Below are 19,631 nucleotides of genomic sequence, written 5' to 3' on the forward strand. Positions count from 1 at the left end.
AGGGAGTGAGTCATCCACAGATAAGAATTAAAAGTGTCTAAGAATTTGAAAACCATCCATTAGAAGATAATTTGTAAAGAAAATACACGTCAAAATGAGATTTAGTAAAAAAAACAGTAATATTGAAGGGAAGCTGGCTGGCTCAGTCCATGAAGCATGTGACTCTTGAATTTGGAGTTGTGAGTTCAAGCCCCATGTTGAGTGTAAAGATCACTTAAAAAAATGGTAACATTGAGTAGATACAAAACTACATCAGAAATGGAATGAATTATTAAAGAATTAATTCTGTATTAAGAAGTATCTATATTTGTTTCAAAAATTATGTGTATGATGAAATCTTCCCAATTAATGAATGTCATCATAATCATGATGAATGAGCCTGATAAAAGTAGAACAGACAGTCTGGTACATGTCAGTCTCTCTTAAAAGCATAGATGCAAAAACAGAACAGAAAATAGAACAGTTATAACAGGTAAAATATAAGAAATATTAAAACACCAATCCTGAGAATACAAGACTTGTTTAAAGATTAAGAACTCTATTGCTATTATAATATAGGACTAAAATAAAAAGCAAATAATCATCCAAATACATATTTTTAAAAGCACAGTGTTCATTCTTGATTTTTAAAAATCAAAATTCTTGGGGTGCCTGAGTGGCTAAGTGGGTTAAGCCGCTGCCTTTGGCTCAGGTCATGATCCTAGGTCCTGGGATCGAGTCCTACATCAGGCTCCTTGCTTGACGGGGTGCCTGCTTCTCTCTCTGCCTCTGCCTGCCACTCTGCCTGCTTGTGGGCATGTGCTCTCTCTCTCTCTCTCTCTGATAAATAAATAAATAAATAAATAAAATCTTAAAAAAAAATTCTTAGTGAATGAAGAGTAGGTCACTTCAACAATGTGATTACAAAAAGTATCAACATCAAACTCAATGGTGAAATATTGAAGTGTTCCCATTAAAAATAGAGGTACACATGAAAAGATGCTCAACATCATTAATCATTGGGGAAATGCAAATCAATAGTACAGTGAGATACTCTCTTACACCTACTAGGATGGCTGTAATCAGAAAGAGAGATTATAGAAAGTGTTGTCAAAGATGTGGATGGGTGCCTGGGTGGCTCAGTTGGTTGGGAGACTGCCTTCGGCTTGGGTCGTGATCCTGGAATCCTGGATTCCACATTGAGCTCCCTGCTCAGCGAGGAGTCTGCTTCTCCCATTGACCCCTCTCCTCTCATGCTCTCTCTCTCATATTCTCTCTCTCTTAAATAAATAAATAAAATATTTAAAAAAAAATAAACTTTAAAAGACATGGAAATATTGGAATTTCATACATTGGTAGTAAGATTGTAAAATGGTACAACCACTTTGGAAAATAATGTGGACGTTCCTCACAATGTTAAACAGAGTTAGTGTATGACATAGCATTTCCATCTGGATGTGTGTGTGTACATATGTGTATACCCAAGAGAAATGAAAATCAATGTCCTCACAACAATTGGTGCAAGAATAACCATAGCAGCATTATTCCTAATAGCCAGAAAATAGAAACAGTCTGAATATCCATCCATTGACATATGGATACATAAAATGTGATAAATCTGTAATTTTATAGTGGGGTATTACTTGGCAATACAAGGCAATGAAGTACTGGTGCATTGGATCAACTTGGATTGAGACATGGGTTGAAAACATGATGCTGAGTGAAGGAACCCAGTCCAGAATAAGCAAATCCATTGGTTGCCTAGTGCTGAGGTGGTTGGGGAAGAAGTGAAGAGTGAATGCTAATGGGTACAAGGTTTCTTTGTGGGGCAAACAAAATGTTTCAAAATTGATCGTGGCGATGAATGCGTGAGAACAGTAAGCACAATGCTATGAATATGCTAAAAACCACAGAGTGGCACACTCTAATGGGGTGGATATTTTAAAAATATGTTATTAAGAAGAGTCCTGTTGCTGCTGCTCTTTAATCTGCCAGTAAACAAGGAAAGGAAAAGGTATATGAATACTGGAAAAGAAGAAAGAGAATATTATAGAAAATATTCCTATCTTCTCAGAGCGTCCAAGACACGTCACTTAAAAACTTAGTAGAGGCAGTAAAAGAGTTTGGTCAAGAGGAAGTTATAAAACACACAAATAAAAATTTAGCTGTAGGCTCTTCTCCTTACTAATAGAAACAATTCTTGTGACTACATAAGAAATGATGATCACCTAGTAGGAAAGTGAACCAGTGACATGAAGACCATTTACAAGAGATGCGATGATGAATAATAATATGGAAGGAACATATTAGTAACATAAGAAATACTTTTTAAAAACTATGAGCTGGTAGGTTAAGACCCTCCTGTTAAATGAGCATCTTTTGCGTAAACATTCACAGGGCGTCAGGAATTATGCAACCACTTCAGGCTAAATTGTATGAATAAAACCATATTTTAAATACTGAAATTTTTTTTTTAACTTCATCAGATCCCTGAAAATTGGGCAGAAGTGGGATGGGCCCCTCCGGTGCTCTTCTCAGAGGGCTGCTTTGGTTCTAAGGCTCAGAGAAGATTGAAGCAATTGAATGTCTTGAGTGCTGTTTGACCCTAGTGTCCTGAGGGGTGCTCATTAGGTCTGCTATTCCCTGAGGTCTTCCTGGAGTGGGGGTGGGGGAGTGGGGGGGTGGGTGGGGGAAGCCCTGTGCCTTCCGAATACATCAGGGTCACAGCTTCCATATTAGACTGAAGATTGGAGCAAATGGGATTCACTAGTCCCTGAAACTTCCTCATGGAAGCAAGTAGCCATCCTGACTTGGGTGGGTGTTGAGCCAATGTTTGTCTGTAGATGATTGATCCTCTACTGTAGTAAGGAGCAATGCCAAGCCTGCCATTGTGACAGGACTGCTCATCTGGTAGTTGTCATGGCCCTGCCTTGTTAGAATCATAGTTCCCTCAGTTTCCATTTGCCCTGTAGAGATTGTCTTAGAATTTCTACTCTATTTTATGTTGGAATGATCCAAATGTACATATCCTTGAAACTGCTCTGCTTATAAGAGATGTATGCTTGATGAAAATTGTTCCAGAGATCTCTCTTAACCATCCCAATCAAGGTCAGTGGTGAAAATTCTACTTATTAGGGGGTTTTTATTATAAATGAATGTGAACATCTTAATTTGGTAGGTTTTCTTTGTAAACACATAGAACATTTCCCTAATACTTTTTGCTCTCCTATATTTCCTACTAGTTTATATGGAAGCAAACTGTCTTGAGGCTGTTTCTACTACCAAGCAATACATAGAGAAATACGTTATAGTCCTTTTAATAGACATAATTTATAGATAGTTATTGTTAAAACTCAGAACTTTGATACATACACTTCCTGCTTTAAATTAGAATTATATTGTTATAATGATATGAAAATGTTGACTTATTTAAAATACAAAGAGGGTATTTAAGAATAGGTCTATATAACTTTTGTGGTACATTTAAAATTATATTTTAAGTAACTGGTGAATTTTTGTATTTTGATCTACAGAATCATACTAAGATCTAATTAAGAGGATGAGTTGGGGTTTTATTATTGGAAGAACCCTCAAAATTTTATTTATTTTGGATTAAATCTAAGATTATCTACTTACTATTTATTTTTACAAATAGCCTTTTGCTTTATGATAACTGTCAATCTGATTTCTCTAGGTCGAAAATGTCCGCTTGGTAGATCGAATATCTTCTAAAAAAGCAGCCCTGGGAACTTTGTATTTGACGGCTACTCACGTCATATTTGTGGAAAATGCACCTGACACAAGAAAAGAAACATGGGTATGCATTCTTTATACTTGGCCTTTTTATGTGTTTTCTGTTGTTTTAAGTAATGAGTTTTGTCCCTGTGGGTGGGCTTTCGGTATTTGGATGTTAGGGGACTATTTTTGGAAGGTCAGCTTTGTCTTTTTTTGCAGAGTCGAATCCACTTGATCTACGTATTCATTTTAAACACTCATTATTTAAACATCATCAAAGACAGGTCCAGAAATAGCCAGAGATGTGAGTGTTTCATGTCACAGCTGTCAAGTAGAGATTCGAGAACATCAGTGCCAGATACAGCCCTTCGGTTGTGCCTTATCTGCAATACATTGTATTTGTAGGATCCAATAATGCCGACCATTTAGTTATTTTATTATGTTTTCTTCACTTTTCCAATAATTTGCAAATGAAGGAAAGAAAAGTTAGGGAAGAGTCCCTTTGTCAGTTATTTCTGCTGCTTAGTAATGAGACCACTGGCTACGTCTTATTTTCCATAGCCACCCAACTGGGACACTCTGACTAGAACCAGAATCCCTGAATTGTAGATTTTTCCCTTTTCTATATTCTGTAGAGATTGTTACATTTCAGCAGAAGGTGGCAGGCATTACTGGGTGGAGAGGACTGGTGCCAGATGGTGACTACAGTTAGCATAATGTATAGAGTTGATGAGTCACTATATTGTGCACCTGAAACTGATGTAACCGTGTGTGGCAACCATAACTATAGTAACAGAAGATAACAAATGCTCCCATTGACTGAGCAGAGACCCCCCCCCAACCCCCAACCCCGGCACCGAAGCATGAGGGAGATGCACTTCAGCTTGATTTTCTTTAACATAAATATCTTCTCCAGTCTGCCTGATTACCAGCAGCTTAGAAAATAGCAATTGCAAGTTGCTATTGAACTTGAGCATCCCATGTGGAATTAAGGAGCATGGTGGCATCTCCCAGCGGAGCCATCTCTAACTTTTGTTGATTGCGAGGTTTATTTTACTAACTTCTCATGACCTTATTTAATTTTAGCTATGAAGTTCATTCACCATTTGACTACCAAAATGTTCCCTTACCTGGACTTGTACAACATTATGTGCTCTGGATACCAGAAAGCTTGGTAATGAAAAATAAAATGACTGAGTTAGATGGTTTCTTTCCCCGAACAATTGGTTCTTGTCATCTGAGTGCAGGTGCTGAGCTAGCTAGAGATGGAGGAGTGTTTCTTGTCCGTGTTGCTTCTGTGATCTGGGTTGTGCTTATCTCGTTTATATCTGTTGTCAGGGCTTAGCGTCTCCACATGACTTTTGGTTGCAGATTCTTCACAGTCAGATTTCCACCATTGAAAAACAGGCCACAACCGCTACTGGATGTCCTCTGCTTATTCGCTGCAAGAACTTCCAGCTGTTACAACTCATTATCCCGCAGGAGCGAGACTGCCACGATGTGTACATCTCTCTGATACGCCTTGCAAGGCCAGGTAGGGCAGAAGAGCTCAGCGTTTCTTATGTCACACCTTTAGGTTCACAAGCCGTGCTCAAGAAATCTGCATAGTTGAAGAATTATGGTGTTTTAGCAATAATATGTTACACCAGTCCTCCAATGGGGTCAAGAATTCTGAATGATTCATTGCTTTTAAGGGGCTCTCGCTGAGTTGTTAACGGTATGAACCTCTTTCATTATTCTTAAGTATTCACTTTACCTTGGGTAGGAAGTTTTATAGCTTTTCCTTTCGGAGTGAAATCATATTAAAATTATGCCCTTCCCGGGGCGCCTGGGTGGCTCAGTGGGTTAAAGCCTCTGCCTTCAGCTCAGGTCAGGATCTCAGGGTCCTGAGATCGAGCCCCGCATCAGGCTCTCTGCTCGGTGGGGAGCCTGCTTCTCCCTCTCTCTCTCTGCCTGCCTCTCTGCCTACTTGTGATCTCTGTCTGTCAAATAAATAAAAATAAAATCTTAAAAAAAAAAAAAAGAATTATGCCCTTCCCATACTATGATAATTAAGCCACCTTGCTTGAAACCTAAGATAAAACTGACAAATTGTTATGTGTGGAAAATATTAAAATCAAATGGTTCTAGGGCACTTTCCCCTCTTGGGGCTTTTAAAGTTTGGTTTTTTATTGCTGTGTGATGGTGATAGAGGTTTCCCGAGGTTGGTATGACTAGACTTGGTAAGCATTGGTTGTATTCACAGTGTGGATATGTTTGTTGTCCTATACAAAACCTTCTTTTTTTTTTTTTTTTTTTTAAGATTTTCTTTATTTGGGCGCCTGGGTGGCTCAGTGGGTTAAGCCGCTGCCTTTGGCTCAGGTCATGATCTCAGGGTCCTGGGATCGAGTCCCGCATCGGCTCTCTGCTCAGCAGGGAGCCTGTTTCCTCCTCTCTCTCTCTCTCTGCCTGCCTCTCTGCCTACTTGTGATCTCTCTCTGTCAAATAAATAAAGAAAATCTTAAAAAAAAAAAAGTTAAAAAAAAAAGATTTTCTTTATTTATTTGACAGAGATATATCACAAATAAGCAGAGAGGCAGGCAGAGAGAAAGAGAGAGGGAAGCCGACTCCCGCTGAGCAGAGAGCCTGATATGGGACTCGATCCCAGGACCCTGAGATCATGACCTGAGCCGAAGGCAGCGGCTTAACCCACTGAGCCACCCAGGTGCCCCTACACAAAACCTTCTTAAGTGTCATGGGAAGAATGTTTGGTTGATTTGAAAAATAGATGCTGTCAGTTACTCCCCTGTGCTAGCCCTCGGCTTGGGGCTTCTGATGTATGGCTTCCTGTCACTTCTAGAAAAGTGTTTATTGTCTGTGTGGCTTGTATCGGTTGTGGTGTCCTTTGGCTTAAAAGAAACAGACGCCTGAGTTTCTGGGGAGAATTCAGTAAAAATAAATCTTTTATAGAAGAGTAATCTCCGTGGTAGTATTACAGCAAAATCGCTGACAAGGGAAATGGAATATAGCTTTATATTTCCTGGACTAAATGCTTTTTGATTCAGGACAAGAAGTTTGAGGGTAACCTCTGCCAGGGGCGTGGCTGGGTCCCCCATTTCTTACGGTGTGGCTGGGTCATCATCAGATAGCGAAGAACTCAAGTTGTTTCTTGAAGATGATGCCAGGGAGCTGTCTAAATCAGATCCTTTCGACTTGACGTTGCTCCCCCCACCAAAGCAGCTGCTGGAGGCTTTTTCATCTCCGTGTGTTGCAGAGAATCGCGTAGAGTTAGCCAGAAAAGCAGTTGAACTTTTTAGAGGGTGCACTATAATTGGAACAGAAGTTCTGGGAAGATGTATGTGAGGTTGCGTGCAGTGGGGAATGTGAGGAGAGCTGTGTGCCAGCAGTTTCTGTGTCACTGATTAATGGCTGGACGGGATAATGAATGTGCTCTGACCGGATTAATAGGATTTAGGACTAGCCCAGAGAACTGGGAAAGAGCTGAGTGGCTGGAAGGGCCGATCCCGGGGACTGGGAGGCCTATGGCCGGTGTGGGCATTGAGTGCCGGGACCCTCATGGCAAGGGCCCTGGGGGAGGAAAATGTCTGTTCTCACTTTGTAAAACACACACTTTTTCTTAAAGGTGACATTGGCGAGGTAGGTATTAGACATAGCCAGAGATCACAGTAGTTCATTGAATTAAACCTATTACTTCAGAAGGCTTTTAGAATGCCACCAGCATCTTGGGCGCCTCGGTGGCTCAGTCATTAAGCAGCTGCCTTCCGCTCAGGTCATGACCCAGGGTCCTGGGATCGAGCCCTGCATCGGGCTCCCTGCTCAGTGGGGCGCCCGCTTCCCCCTCTCCCACTCCCCTTGCTCGTGTTCCTTCTCTTGCTGTGTCTTTCTCTGTCAAATAAATAAATAAAACCTTAAAAAAAAAAGCCACAAGCATCTTGAAACACTGGAATTGGAAATGCCAGTTTACATAAAACACAGTACTTTAATGAGTGTGGGAAGGTGAAATGGAACCCAGACAGTTTCATAGTTTAATGTTAGAGGCAGTGCTCAAATGAGGACCCATTACAGCCTACAACCTGGAAGCAGACTTTTAAATCTGGATAGAGGTAGGGAAAGGTGGAGGGGGTCCCAGCTGGGAGTAGGAGTGGCTTATCAGAGCCATCTGTAGATCTTTTACAAAATGCACCCCCCCCAGGTCTATCAGAGTAAGGGGCATGTGTGTGTGTGTGTGTGTGTGTGTGTGTGTGTGTGTGTGGTAACCTTTGAATTCTAGTATCATGATATAGCTCTCTAGTTGTTCTGGTTAGTCACCAACACAAACCACCTATTTTTCAGCTACCCTTATGGACATGCCTAAATTGCAAGGTCCTATAGAGGACTCTCTCTCTCTCTTTCTCCATATATATATATACACACACACACACACACATACACACACACATATATATATATATATATATATGTTGTGGTTTTTTTTCCCCCCCTTACAAAAGAAGAAATGCCTGGGAGTCCATTTAAGTCAAGTCCTGTAAAGGAGATTTTCAAAACTCTTGAGATTCTCTCTTCACTGAATTAGGATTTTGGGGATTTGGGGGATAAGGTACATCAAACTACTAAAACATTTAGTGAGATTTTGTTGGTTGGTCTTTTGTGTGAATTCAAATTGTTAAGCATGAAGAATTAAAGTAACCAAATTCAGTAAGCTCTTTAATTCTTAAGAAAGAATAATTTAGGTTAAAGTAAAGCTTTGGCCCCAATGAGAAGTAGATCCAGTGTATTTATTACGATAGACATTTTTCTGATGAAAAGACCCTTGTTTCTCAGAGAGCTTCCATTTTCCCATGTGCATTCTCCTCCCTCTGATTTGCTTTCTGCTGTTTATTTTTCTATCAATTATCTTCCCCTCTGTGGTGTTCGTGGGCCCTTTAACATTAAAACTATCTTTATTTATTTTCCCATTTTTTTCTAAATGATAGTTCCCCCCCCCCCCGCCCAGTTCTTCTTAGTCCCCAGTTCTTTTGCACAAATATTTTGATTTTAAAAAATCTTAATGATTGACATCACCTCGTTTGGTCAATTTCACTTTTTTTTTTTTTTTTTTTTTTTGGAGGGGGGCTTCATTTCACTTTTGACATCCTTGTCTAAGTCTTGGCTGCTTATGCAATGTCTGCAGTGGAAATTTGTTTTTTGCTGATGACACTAATCTGAGGCCAGACGTCCTTTCCCACTGACGGTTAGCCTTCCACAGCCCTGGTGTTTCATTCAAACACTTACGTGTTGAAAATAGACAGCAGACATCTCCTTATTTTTATTCTAAATCTGCAAAATCCAGTAATAGGCGTGTTGTCTTCTCACCCCTGTTTCACTGGTTTTCAGCTCCATTTATTTTAGGTTGTCTGACTTAAGGAGAAGGTTGGGAGCAGCTGAGTTTTCAGTTGTTACTTTTGGTTCTAATAAACCCCACATATGTGTTTCCCCCTGCTGACTGCCGGGAACTTTTCCCTTCCCAGACCCACCTCCACATTTTGCAAAGGCTCATTGGTGTTTGTTCTTTCTTTTCAATTTCAATGTCAAATTTTTTTTTTTTTTTTTTTTTTTTTTTTTTTTTACAAAAGGAAAGCAATCAGTAATGTAACTGTAGTATTCAGGCTTTACATGGGTCATTGCAAGTTTCCTTTTTATTTTTAAAGTATTTTTAAAATCATAATATTAAGTTACTTTTTGTTTCTCCCAATTAGTCCTCCCCATGATTCTTCCATGGTAACCCCCCCCCCATTTTTTTTTCCCCAAATACTCTGTTTTCATAACCATTTAGCCTGATACCTGGGAAACAAACCAGGTTGTTTTTCCTTTTTTTCTGTAATTGCTTTGTCTTACCCACAGCTGCCTTATCTGGTGAAGTGAACACCCTTTCCTTTTTAATGAGAGAGAAGGAGCGCGGGTGCAGTGCACAGACCAGGCCATTTGGAGGCTGGGTGATTCCTAGTTGAAAATTGCCACTTGATGGTGGAAATCTTCCCCATCACAGGGCCAAGGGCTTCCCTGTGTTAATAAGTCCAGATGCATGGAAGTGCTCAAGGAACACCAAGTCAGTCAACGCATGCATCTCTCAAGCTGTCTCCTGAGGTCTGAAACACTGATTTGACTTTCCTAGAAATGTCCCCCAAATGCTACCCTTTCTTAATTTCAAGCAGTATTTTAGAAAGTGTTCTACTTCTTTCTGGATAGAAAAACCTTCAGGTCTGCCTTTGCTTAGCAATTGTAAGGTTTAAGTAAGGTAAATAAAGTAAATACTGGAATGATTTCTGTATAACTTTATCTAAATATTTTTTTAGATTGGAGGTGTGCATTCAGCTAACTCCCACTGTGCAAAGGCATGTGGGGTATTTGCTTCTTATGGGAACAGCTTTGGGGGAGATGCCTTCTGTGCACCTCCTGTTGAACCCCGCCCTCACTAAGAGCAAAAGACATTTGATGTTGGGGGCGATGGCCCAGACTCCATGGGGTGAGAAGCCAGTGGAGTATTTCACATGTCTGTCTTAAGGGATGAGGGTGAGGAATCCGGGATCTGACCTTTCTGAAGCAGGCGTGTTCTCTCATCTCTCAGTTCAGATTCTGTAATGACTAGAGATTTCTCTAGCCCTACTTCTGGTGTTGTTTTTAACTCATCCTCTTGCTGATTACTAAGAATTCTGCTACGTATTTTTCAGGAGATGCAGGTGAAGGGAACAGAACATTGTGAACGGGAAAACTCGGTAAAATTTACATCTGTGTTAATGGTACTTTTAAATTTCTCAGAGTAGACAGTTGTCTACTGAAGGCTGGCTTTTGGGTAAGAAGTTCGCCTACAGTAATAAGACCAAATAGACTAAATTTTGGCTGACAAAAGTGTGGGTTTCTTTCCCCTTGTGTAGAATTTTACTTAAATTGGACCAGGACCATGTTTATCACTCTTTTTTGCTTAAAAATAACCCAAAGAAAACATTTCACAGTTTTAGTGGCAACCAATCCTAATGCCTCCCAGTTCGAGAATGATCTTAATGTCTACTAGAAATCTTTAATTTCTGTTCCAAGTGTTTGCCTCCTCCCAATGACAGCAGGCATGAGCCCATACACGGAAAACTACATGTAGCCCTAGAATGGTTTTCTCCTTCTATCTTTAAATGTAGTTGTAACTCTTTGACAAAGGGAACTTCACATCCATTATTAACCCCGTATTCATAAGCTCTTCTTTCACTGAGGGAACTGAGGCTTTCTCAAGAGATTCTTTTGGCCTCTTGAACAAATTGCATTTGTGGTTAACATTGTGATATCAGAGGCCTGAGTCATGAAATGGTCCTGAGAAATGGAAAAGATGTGTCAGTGTCCAGCTGATGGTTCCCAGAACAGGACCTCAGTTTCATAGGCTCCCTGCTCCAGTAGCTAAGATTACGAAAGTCAGTTCCTACTGACAACATCTACTCTACGTTTGCATGTACAGACACCTGGGGATATGTGCTTTCTTATTGGTTGAGATCATCCATGTTCTAAAGCTTGGCGTTTAGAAATATATCAGGAGAAACTGAAATAGAACATCGTTTATCTAACTGATGAACTTACTTATGGTTTTTTTTTTTTTTCTATAAGAAAAAGTACATGTCTAATGCAAAAGTCTGGTCCTTAAAATATGACCGTTACCTTTCTTCTTCCTTGGTGAAGAGTCGTTTCCGTGGTAATTACAACCAGCCTGAAACGGACTTCAGATCTCAGGCTGCCAGTGTGTTACTGTGGCCTTTTGCTGGTGGTGAGATCCCTTATTGGGCCTCCAGACACGTATGGAAGAGCCATTAAATGAGCCACATCTGAATGTCATCAACAGATTAAGGAATAAATGGGGGGAACCTAAGAAAATTGAGGAGAAAGAAATCTATTGGAGAAAAAGAAGATGATTCAGGCGGTGGAACAAGGAAAGAATAGACACAAAAGTGGTCCATCTGGGGAGAAGGGAGAAGGGCTTGCCTTCGAGGGGTATTGTGTGTGACTAAGGGGATGAGCTTTATAGCCACATTGCCTAATTTAAATCCAGATCCCCACTTACTAGCTGTGTGGCCCTGGCGATGTTCCTTAAGCTCTCTTTGCCTTGGATTTCTCATCTGTAAAATGAGGGCCGTCATGGGTTAATATATTTATTAAGAACAGAATCTGCAAAGAAATAAGGGTTTAGTGAGTATCAGCCATGATTTATCTTTACCGGAGGTGCTTGGATCTGCACTATCCAATATGGTGGCCTGCACTATCCAATATGGCTGCACGTGGCTTTTGGGCTCTTGAAGTGTGGGTGGAACGAACGAGGATGTGCTGTCCAGTGTGAAATACACATGGAATTTCAGAGACATTATGAAATAAGATACATACAACATTAATAAGTTTTATATTATCCACGTGTTGAAATGATAATATTTGGTTGTATTGGGTTTCTAAGAAAATATACTAGTAAAATTAATTTCATTGTTTGTTTTTTCAGTTTTTTAATGTGGCTTCAAGGACATTTTAAGGGACACGTGTCTTGCTTATATATTTGTTGAACGGCCCTGGACTAATCGTTTCCTTCAACTTAACAAGATCAGAGCAGGAAAATCAAATCCTAGCTCCAAATGAGGAAGGCTCTGGGCCTGGCCTCACAAGCAGAGAGGGTAGTTTGTAAAGACATAGATGTCTTGGCAGAATTGAAAACAGACTTTCATCAGACTTCTTGAATTTGCCCCTTACACTATCAATTGATTTTTTTGCGAGTCCTATGAATTTTGTATAAGCAGTGCAATTACGACAATGATGTGTCTGCTGAGAGTTCAGATGTTTCCTGGGCAAACACGTGAATAGATTCCACAGCTTTTTTTCATATTGTGAGTATCAACATGGGGCAGCAGCCTGGGCCTTCGTCTGCCTCGGAGAGGCCATCCAAAATCCAAGCTCCACATACATAAACAAATTGAGTTCTTGGTGTCTAATGATACATACATTCTTAATTAATTTTTTAAGCTTCCTTTCTTACGTGGTCTAGAGAATATGTTTGCCTTCAAAAGCAACTTAAAAAAAAAAAAAAAGCGCAGAATAGAGCAGGCCTTGTTTCTGAAAGGAAAGGAGCTCTTGCAAAGTTGAGTTTGGTTCTCCCAAGGTCTCCGGGTCATTACTGGGAGGTTGTGGGTGAACTGGCCACAGAGATGGGGCGCTCCCAGTGGCAGCATCCTGAGAGGCGAGAAGCTGGTTTGGCTTCTTGAGGTACTCCAGCTGAGACAGAATACTTTTGGGGAGATTTTGTTCTGGTTTTGACCTGGCTTGATTTGGCTTTATTCGCTTTTATCTTGCAGTGAAATATGAGGAGTTATACTGCTTTTCATTCAACCCCAAGCTGGACAAAGAAGCAAGAGAACAGGGCTGGATGCTGATCGATCTCGGTGAAGAGTACAAACGCATGGGCCTCCCTAGTAATTACTGGCAGCTCAGCGATGTGAACAGAGACTACAGAGTGAGTGTGGGGGCATCTCGTGAAATCCAGTTCCTTAATCCGAGGGAACTCATGATTCCCATAGCGCTTAGCATGACCTCGCTTTAATCTCCTTCAGTTTTTACAGCTCTTTGTAGATACAGATCTCTGGATTTGCAAGTCTCCTTGGTTATTGTGAGCTGCATTTCCTACCTGCACCCAGAATCAGAAAGTTCACCCAAGAGAAACGTAGAGAATCGCCCCCATCACCCCCCCCCAAGACGCATACACACTGTCCCCCAATGGTTGAGGAGATGGAAACCTGGAGAAGCCCAGAGGCAGGCCTCATGGCCAGGGCCAAGTTCTCCCATCAGCTCTTTTTATAGTGCACCGAGTGATTAGTGGGGAAGTCAGAGATGGCAGTCTGGCACCAGCTCCTCTCTGTACTCACTGAACTCTTGATTGGTACACAAGGTCACCAAGAGGCTTCCCTAGAGAAATGTGGAGAAATGTGTCTGCACTTCCAGAAAGGCCTATGGAGAGGAAGGGAAGCAGGAGGGGCAGAATCAATCTCATATTGTCCCTAATGATGGGCTTACAAATCAATGTTGGTTTCCCTATTAATTTTTTAAATATTTTAGGTAATAAAAGCAAAGCAAGAATGTTGCAGAGAATTTACAAAAGTGAGAAAAAGAAGAAACACCCACCATCTCCGTGCCGTAATGTTCTTCTATTAGGTTTTAAAATATATCTTTGGTTTTTTTTCTCATCTGCATAATTAAATAGCTCTTTTCTTATAAAAGTAATACAATTAATGATTCGAAATTGGAAAATACAGAGGAAAAGGAACTGTTCCAATATATATAACAAAGTTGTAACATTTTACACATGCCTTATGTTCTGCTTTTCTTCACCCATCATACTGTTTTTTTCTGCCAATAAATGAATTTTATATCATTTAAAAATATAATATAAAATCACATAGAATGGCTATATGCTATTCTTTCTACCTAATTTCTAATTTTTAGACATGTAGGTTATTCCTATTTTTTACTATTTTAAATAAACATAGTGAGAACATCCTGGTCACTATACCTTCATCCATGTTAAGATTCTTTTAAAAGACAGATTCCTAAAGGTGAAATTTCTATGTCAAAAAGTTCACAAAACTTTTTCTGCATGTCGTCAAAAAGAACTGCAGAAAAGTTGTACCAGTATATATAAATTCTCGGCAGCTGTGTATGGAAAGCTTGATTCTTTGCGCCCTCACTGGGAAAGACGTCGGTTCTTAAAAAAATTTCCTAACAACTTGATAGTGGGACAAGGGATTTCTCATTTTAATTTAACCTATATGCTTTGATTTCTTGATTTATAGACTCGTATACGCTGATTGACCCTTTATGTCTTATCTCCTGTTATTTGACCATTTCTAGTTACATTTTTACAGTTTTTATTAGCAAGTAGAGTTGGTGTACACTGTTACATTAGTTCCAGGTGCACAGCATAGTGACTGAGCTGGTCTGTACAGGGTCTCATGCCCGCCACAGTAAACACAGTCACCGCACAATGTCACTGCGATATCATCGACTCTTTCCCCTGTGCTGCCCTCTCCATCCCTGTGACTCATTTTATAACTGGAAATTTGTACCTATAAATCCTCTTCACGTCTTTGTCCTGTCCTTCTACCTCTCTCCTCTGGCAACCAGTTTGCTCTCTTGTTTGTTTGTTTGTTTCCATGATTTCACATAAGTGAAACCATATGGTATTCTTTCTCCATATGACATATTTTACTTAGCATAATGTCCTCTAACTCCATTCATGTCAGAAATGACAAGATCTCATTCGTTTTTTATGGCTGAGTAATATTCCTGTCACACACACACACACACCCCACATCTTCTTTATTCATTTATCTATCGATGGACACAAGTTCCTTCCATATCCTGGCTACTGTAAATAATGCTGCAATAAATAGGAAGATGCACGTATCTTTTCAGTTTAGTGTTTTTGTGTTTTGCGGGGGGGGGGGGCGGTAAATACTCAGTCGTAGAATTGCTGGATCATACAGTAGTTCTATTTTGAATTTTTTGAGGAATCTTAATACTGTTTGCCACAGTGGCTGCACCAATTTACATTCCTACCGATAGTGCCATGGGAGTTCCTTTTTTCCACATTCTGCCAACACTCGTTATTTCTTGGCTTCTTAATGCTAACCATCCTGACTGGTGTGAGGGGATACCTTGTGGTGGTTTTGATCTGCATTTTCCTGATGAGGAGTGATGCTGAACATCTTCTCGCGTGTCTGCTGGCCGTTTGTATGTCTTCTGTGGAAAAACAGCTATCCAGGTCCTCTGCCTGTTTTTCCCTGGGATTATTTCAATTTTTTGGTGTTGGGTTGTGTAAATTCTTTATATAATTGGGATATTAACCTTTATATAATTGGGATATTCTTCCATTCAGTTTGTTTTGTTGATAGTTTCCTTTGTTGTACAAAAATTTTTTATTTTGATGTAGTCCCAATAGTTTGTTATATATACATAGTAATAATTAACACACACACTCTCTCTCTATATATATGAATATATATATACATACACATAGAATGTATATAATATTTATAGAAATGTATATGTTTGATTGCTCGCTATAGGAATAAAAGCAATATGGTCCTGGAACAAAAATAGACACATAGATCAATGCCATTAAATCACCCTAATGTTCCCTCCAGATCACCTTCTGCTCCAATGTCACTGAGTGCAATCTGGTGTTGTCCTTCTCTATTTATAATGTTTCTACATATGTAAGTAGTAAAAATGTAGCATTACTTAGTGTGTTTTTAGATAATTTCTGTACATGGTATTATGCCGAATATAGTTTACTGAAACTTGGCACTTCGCTCAACATTGTCTTTGTGAGAGTCGTTTCATTTTCAGCAAACACATCCGGCCTGGGCCAGACCCTGTTCGAAGAACTTGACAAAGGTTACTGTCCCACGGGGTAGCTGTCGTTACCATGCTTGCTTTACAGATGGAGAAACTCAGGCATAGACCGATTAACTGTTGAAGCCATCAAGAAGTGAAGAAACTGTTGAGGCCTATAGCTCTCATTCCTTCATTTTCCACTATCGTATTAAACTGCATTTTGCAGATAGACCCGAGGTTTTTGTTTTTTTTTTTTTAATTATTCTTTTCCTTTCCCCCCTTTCTGTTTGTTTTATCATCACGAAGCTGTGAACTGGCTTATGCGTGACTCATGGTATACGGAGAGTTTCCACCCAGGAGTGGAGTTTTTGAGTTAGAAGTATGTGGAATTTAGCCTTACCAGATATTGCCAGATTCTTTTCCAGAGTGTACGCATGGACCTGTCGACCTAATAGCAAGTTATAGGGGTTCTCCCTACTCCATAGACTCACAGACAGCTGGTCCTGCCTTTGTTTGGTGATAGATCTACTCATTGACCCAGCAGTCCCACTTTTGGGAATTTATTCTAAAGAGTCAACATCATACACACACACACAGAGTAATGTGTAAGGGACTTACTGAAGCATTGTTTGTAACCGCATATATTAGAAGAAGCCCACGTTTTTTAATGGAGGATGAGTTAAGTAAGTTTTGCTCTATCCATATAATGAAATTAATGTGTAGCCATTAAAAAATATGAAAGATTTTCATCTACTGATAAGGAAAGATTACTAAAGTACATCCTTAAGTTCAAAAAGGCAAGGGAGAGAGATGTCTGGCTGGCTCAGTGAGTAGAACATGCGAGTCTTGAACTTGGCATCATAAGTTCGAGCTCCCCATTGGGTGTAGAGAGTACTTCAAACAATCTTAAAAAATCAAGGCGCAGTACATTGAATATAGTGTAATATCTTTTATCTGAAAAGAAGAGGGAGAAAAATGAGAGTATATGTGTAATTGTGCAAAAGTGATAACCTGGAGAGTAGGTGAGACCGGGGTGGACAGAACACAAGGACAAGAAAGTGCACCTTTTTGTGTTGGTTCATTTTTATAGCCATGTGATTTTGTTAACCGATCAAAAAGTTAAATTGGGGGGCGCCTGGGTGGCTCAGTGGTTAAGCCGCTGCCTTCGGCTCAGGTCATGATCTCAGGGTCCTGGGATCGAGTCCCGCATCGGGCTCTCTGCTCAGCGGGGAGCCTGCTTCTTCCTCTCTCTCTCTCTGCCTGCCTCTCTGCCTACTTGTGATTTCTGTCAAATAAATAAATAAAATCTTAAAAAAAAAAAAAAAAGGAAAAAAGTTAAATTGGAAGAAAAATGCCAGTCTTATTGGTGCTAAATGGATCTCAGTGTCATTTCTTTGTATCCTGCACATCGCTGGCGAGGGAGTTTGTATTCATTGGTAATTCAGGTTGATTCCCTGTGACTTGCCTGTTGGTTTATTTTTTATCCTTTTCTCTATAAAGTTCTTTTACTTTTATTTATTTATTTGTTTGTTTGTTTACTTACTTTAAGACTTTATTTATTTATTTGACACAGAGAGAGAGACAGCGAGAGAATACAAGCAGGAGGAGTGGGAGAGGGAAAGGGAGGAGCCGTCTTCCCACAGAGCAGGGAACCCGATGCAGGGCTCGATCCCACAACCCTGGGATCATGACCTGAGCCGAAGGTAGAGGCTTAATGACTGAGCCACCCAGGCACCCCTATTATTTGTCTTTTTCTTAATGACTTATAGAAGTTCTTTATATATTTTAGCTAATAGTTTATCACCATGTATAGCTGTGGCAAATATCTCCTCTAAAGAGATATTTAAATATTGTCCCTGGGAAATCTTTGGTTCCTCAGAAGTTTTGAGTGTTTCCTATTTTGTTCCATGTTTTAGCATAATGTTTAACAAACAAACAAACTTGGCCTACTTATGAACTCTGTCTCAATTTGATACTATATAATTTCTATAATTACATTAGTACTAATTATGGTTATTATGATTTTATAATAAGATTTGATATTGTACAGGTCAGTTCCTTCCACATCATTCTTCTGATATCTTGAATTTATAGATTTTCTGGGGTAGAACGGAGACGTTCATTATACTGAATTATCTCCATAATTATGCTTTAATCTGACAACCGTAATCGTACACTGTGAGTAGACATTTAGGGCTTCTTTGTCTCAATCATTATGAACTATGTGGCAATGAATTTTTACCCTCGAAATGAAAGGGAGGAAAATCCAAGTTTACTAAAGAAAATTGGATACCTTTTTAAATTTTTTAAAAATACGACACGCCCTTGAGTCAGGAAGAAAATGAAACTAAGCTACATCTTGTGGAATAATATTTTCTTGGAAACGCAGGTTGTTCCTATTTTTGATGAGATTTCCTTCTCAAATTAGTGCCACAAGCCTGACTCATATTTAGTCACTTAAGTCCTACATGTAGAGACTACAAAACATGAGTTACTCAATATTTCTTTTCCAAAGGAACATACAGGAAACCAAAACTAACAACCAACACACTATATTGACACAGAAAAGGTGAAAACCTTGGGGATTTTCTGGTTTTACTAATACCATTGAAATGGGGAGAAAGATATGTACCCTTATCTATTACCAACTTAGACCTATAATAAAAGTTGATTTTCTCAAAAGCTTTCCAATAGCCCTTTGAGAAAATTACATCATCATCCATTACTTTTGCTTTTCATTTCATGGTTGAGAAAATGTTTACTTTTTCCTCCCTTCTTTTACAAGAGTTTCCTCCCCCTCCTCCTCCTCTTCTTCTTCTTCATTATCATCATCTTTTTCTTCTTAAAGGAAGGTGGTGGGGGGGAGATGAAGACGGAGAGAGAGAATCTTAAGCAGGCTCTACATCCAGCACGGAACCCAACATGGGACTTGATCTCACAACCCTGAGGTCATGGCCTGAGCTGAAATCAAAAGTGGGCCACTTAACTGACTAAGCAACCCAGGGGCCCCTGTTTCTTTCTTCTTAGAAAGAAACGTAGGTTCAGAGCTTGTGCTGCTTTTTTTTTCTGTTTATGTGGTCTTGGGAGGCTAATTATCATCATCATCATCTCTATCATCATTACTCTCAGTCCTACTTAATAAGACTTGTCTATGATAGTCCAACTCTCAAAGTGAAGATTCCCTTCTGTATGTAACTCCTGAAATTGTCTTTCTTAAATAACTGTCATTCATTACTAGGTTAAAATTTTAACCTGTTTCTCTTAGAATAAGATGTAAAGAATATTCTAAACCAGTAATTTAAAATATTGTCTATTTCAGTTTTTCGCAGTATATTTTATATATTATGTATTATTTTATTTTATTTATATATGAATCATTTTATGTGGAGCGTACCCTCCTTCTTCTCCCCTAATATTACATCATAGGTTCCTTGAAATAAATTTGAGATCCTAAATGTTTAAGAAGAAAGTTGTCTATGTAGATCTATCTCAGTCTCTGACAACTATCCAATGTGCTCAGTTGAGTGATCCTCAAG

At 39.5% G+C, this 19,631-nt stretch overlaps 1 protein-coding gene across 1 annotated transcript in view; it reads left to right on the forward strand.

Annotated features, from left to right (window-relative positions):
• Positions 1-19,631, forward strand: part of MTMR7 (myotubularin related protein 7) — a 102,687-nt gene that overhangs the window by 36,952 nt on the left and 46,104 nt on the right. Inside the window, exons 2-4 of the mRNA XM_082715603.1 lie at positions 3,674-3,796; positions 5,086-5,248; positions 13,059-13,216. Of these exons, the coding sequence (XP_082571729.1) occupies positions 3,674-3,796; positions 5,086-5,248; positions 13,059-13,216 (444 nt within the window). The remainder of the gene's footprint in view (positions 1-3,673; positions 3,797-5,085; positions 5,249-13,058; positions 13,217-19,631) is intronic.

Source organism: Mustela nivalis, assembly GCF_964662115.1.
Source record: "Mustela nivalis genome assembly, chromosome: 20".
NCBI classification, from domain to species: Eukaryota; Metazoa; Chordata; class Mammalia; order Carnivora; family Mustelidae; genus Mustela; species Mustela nivalis.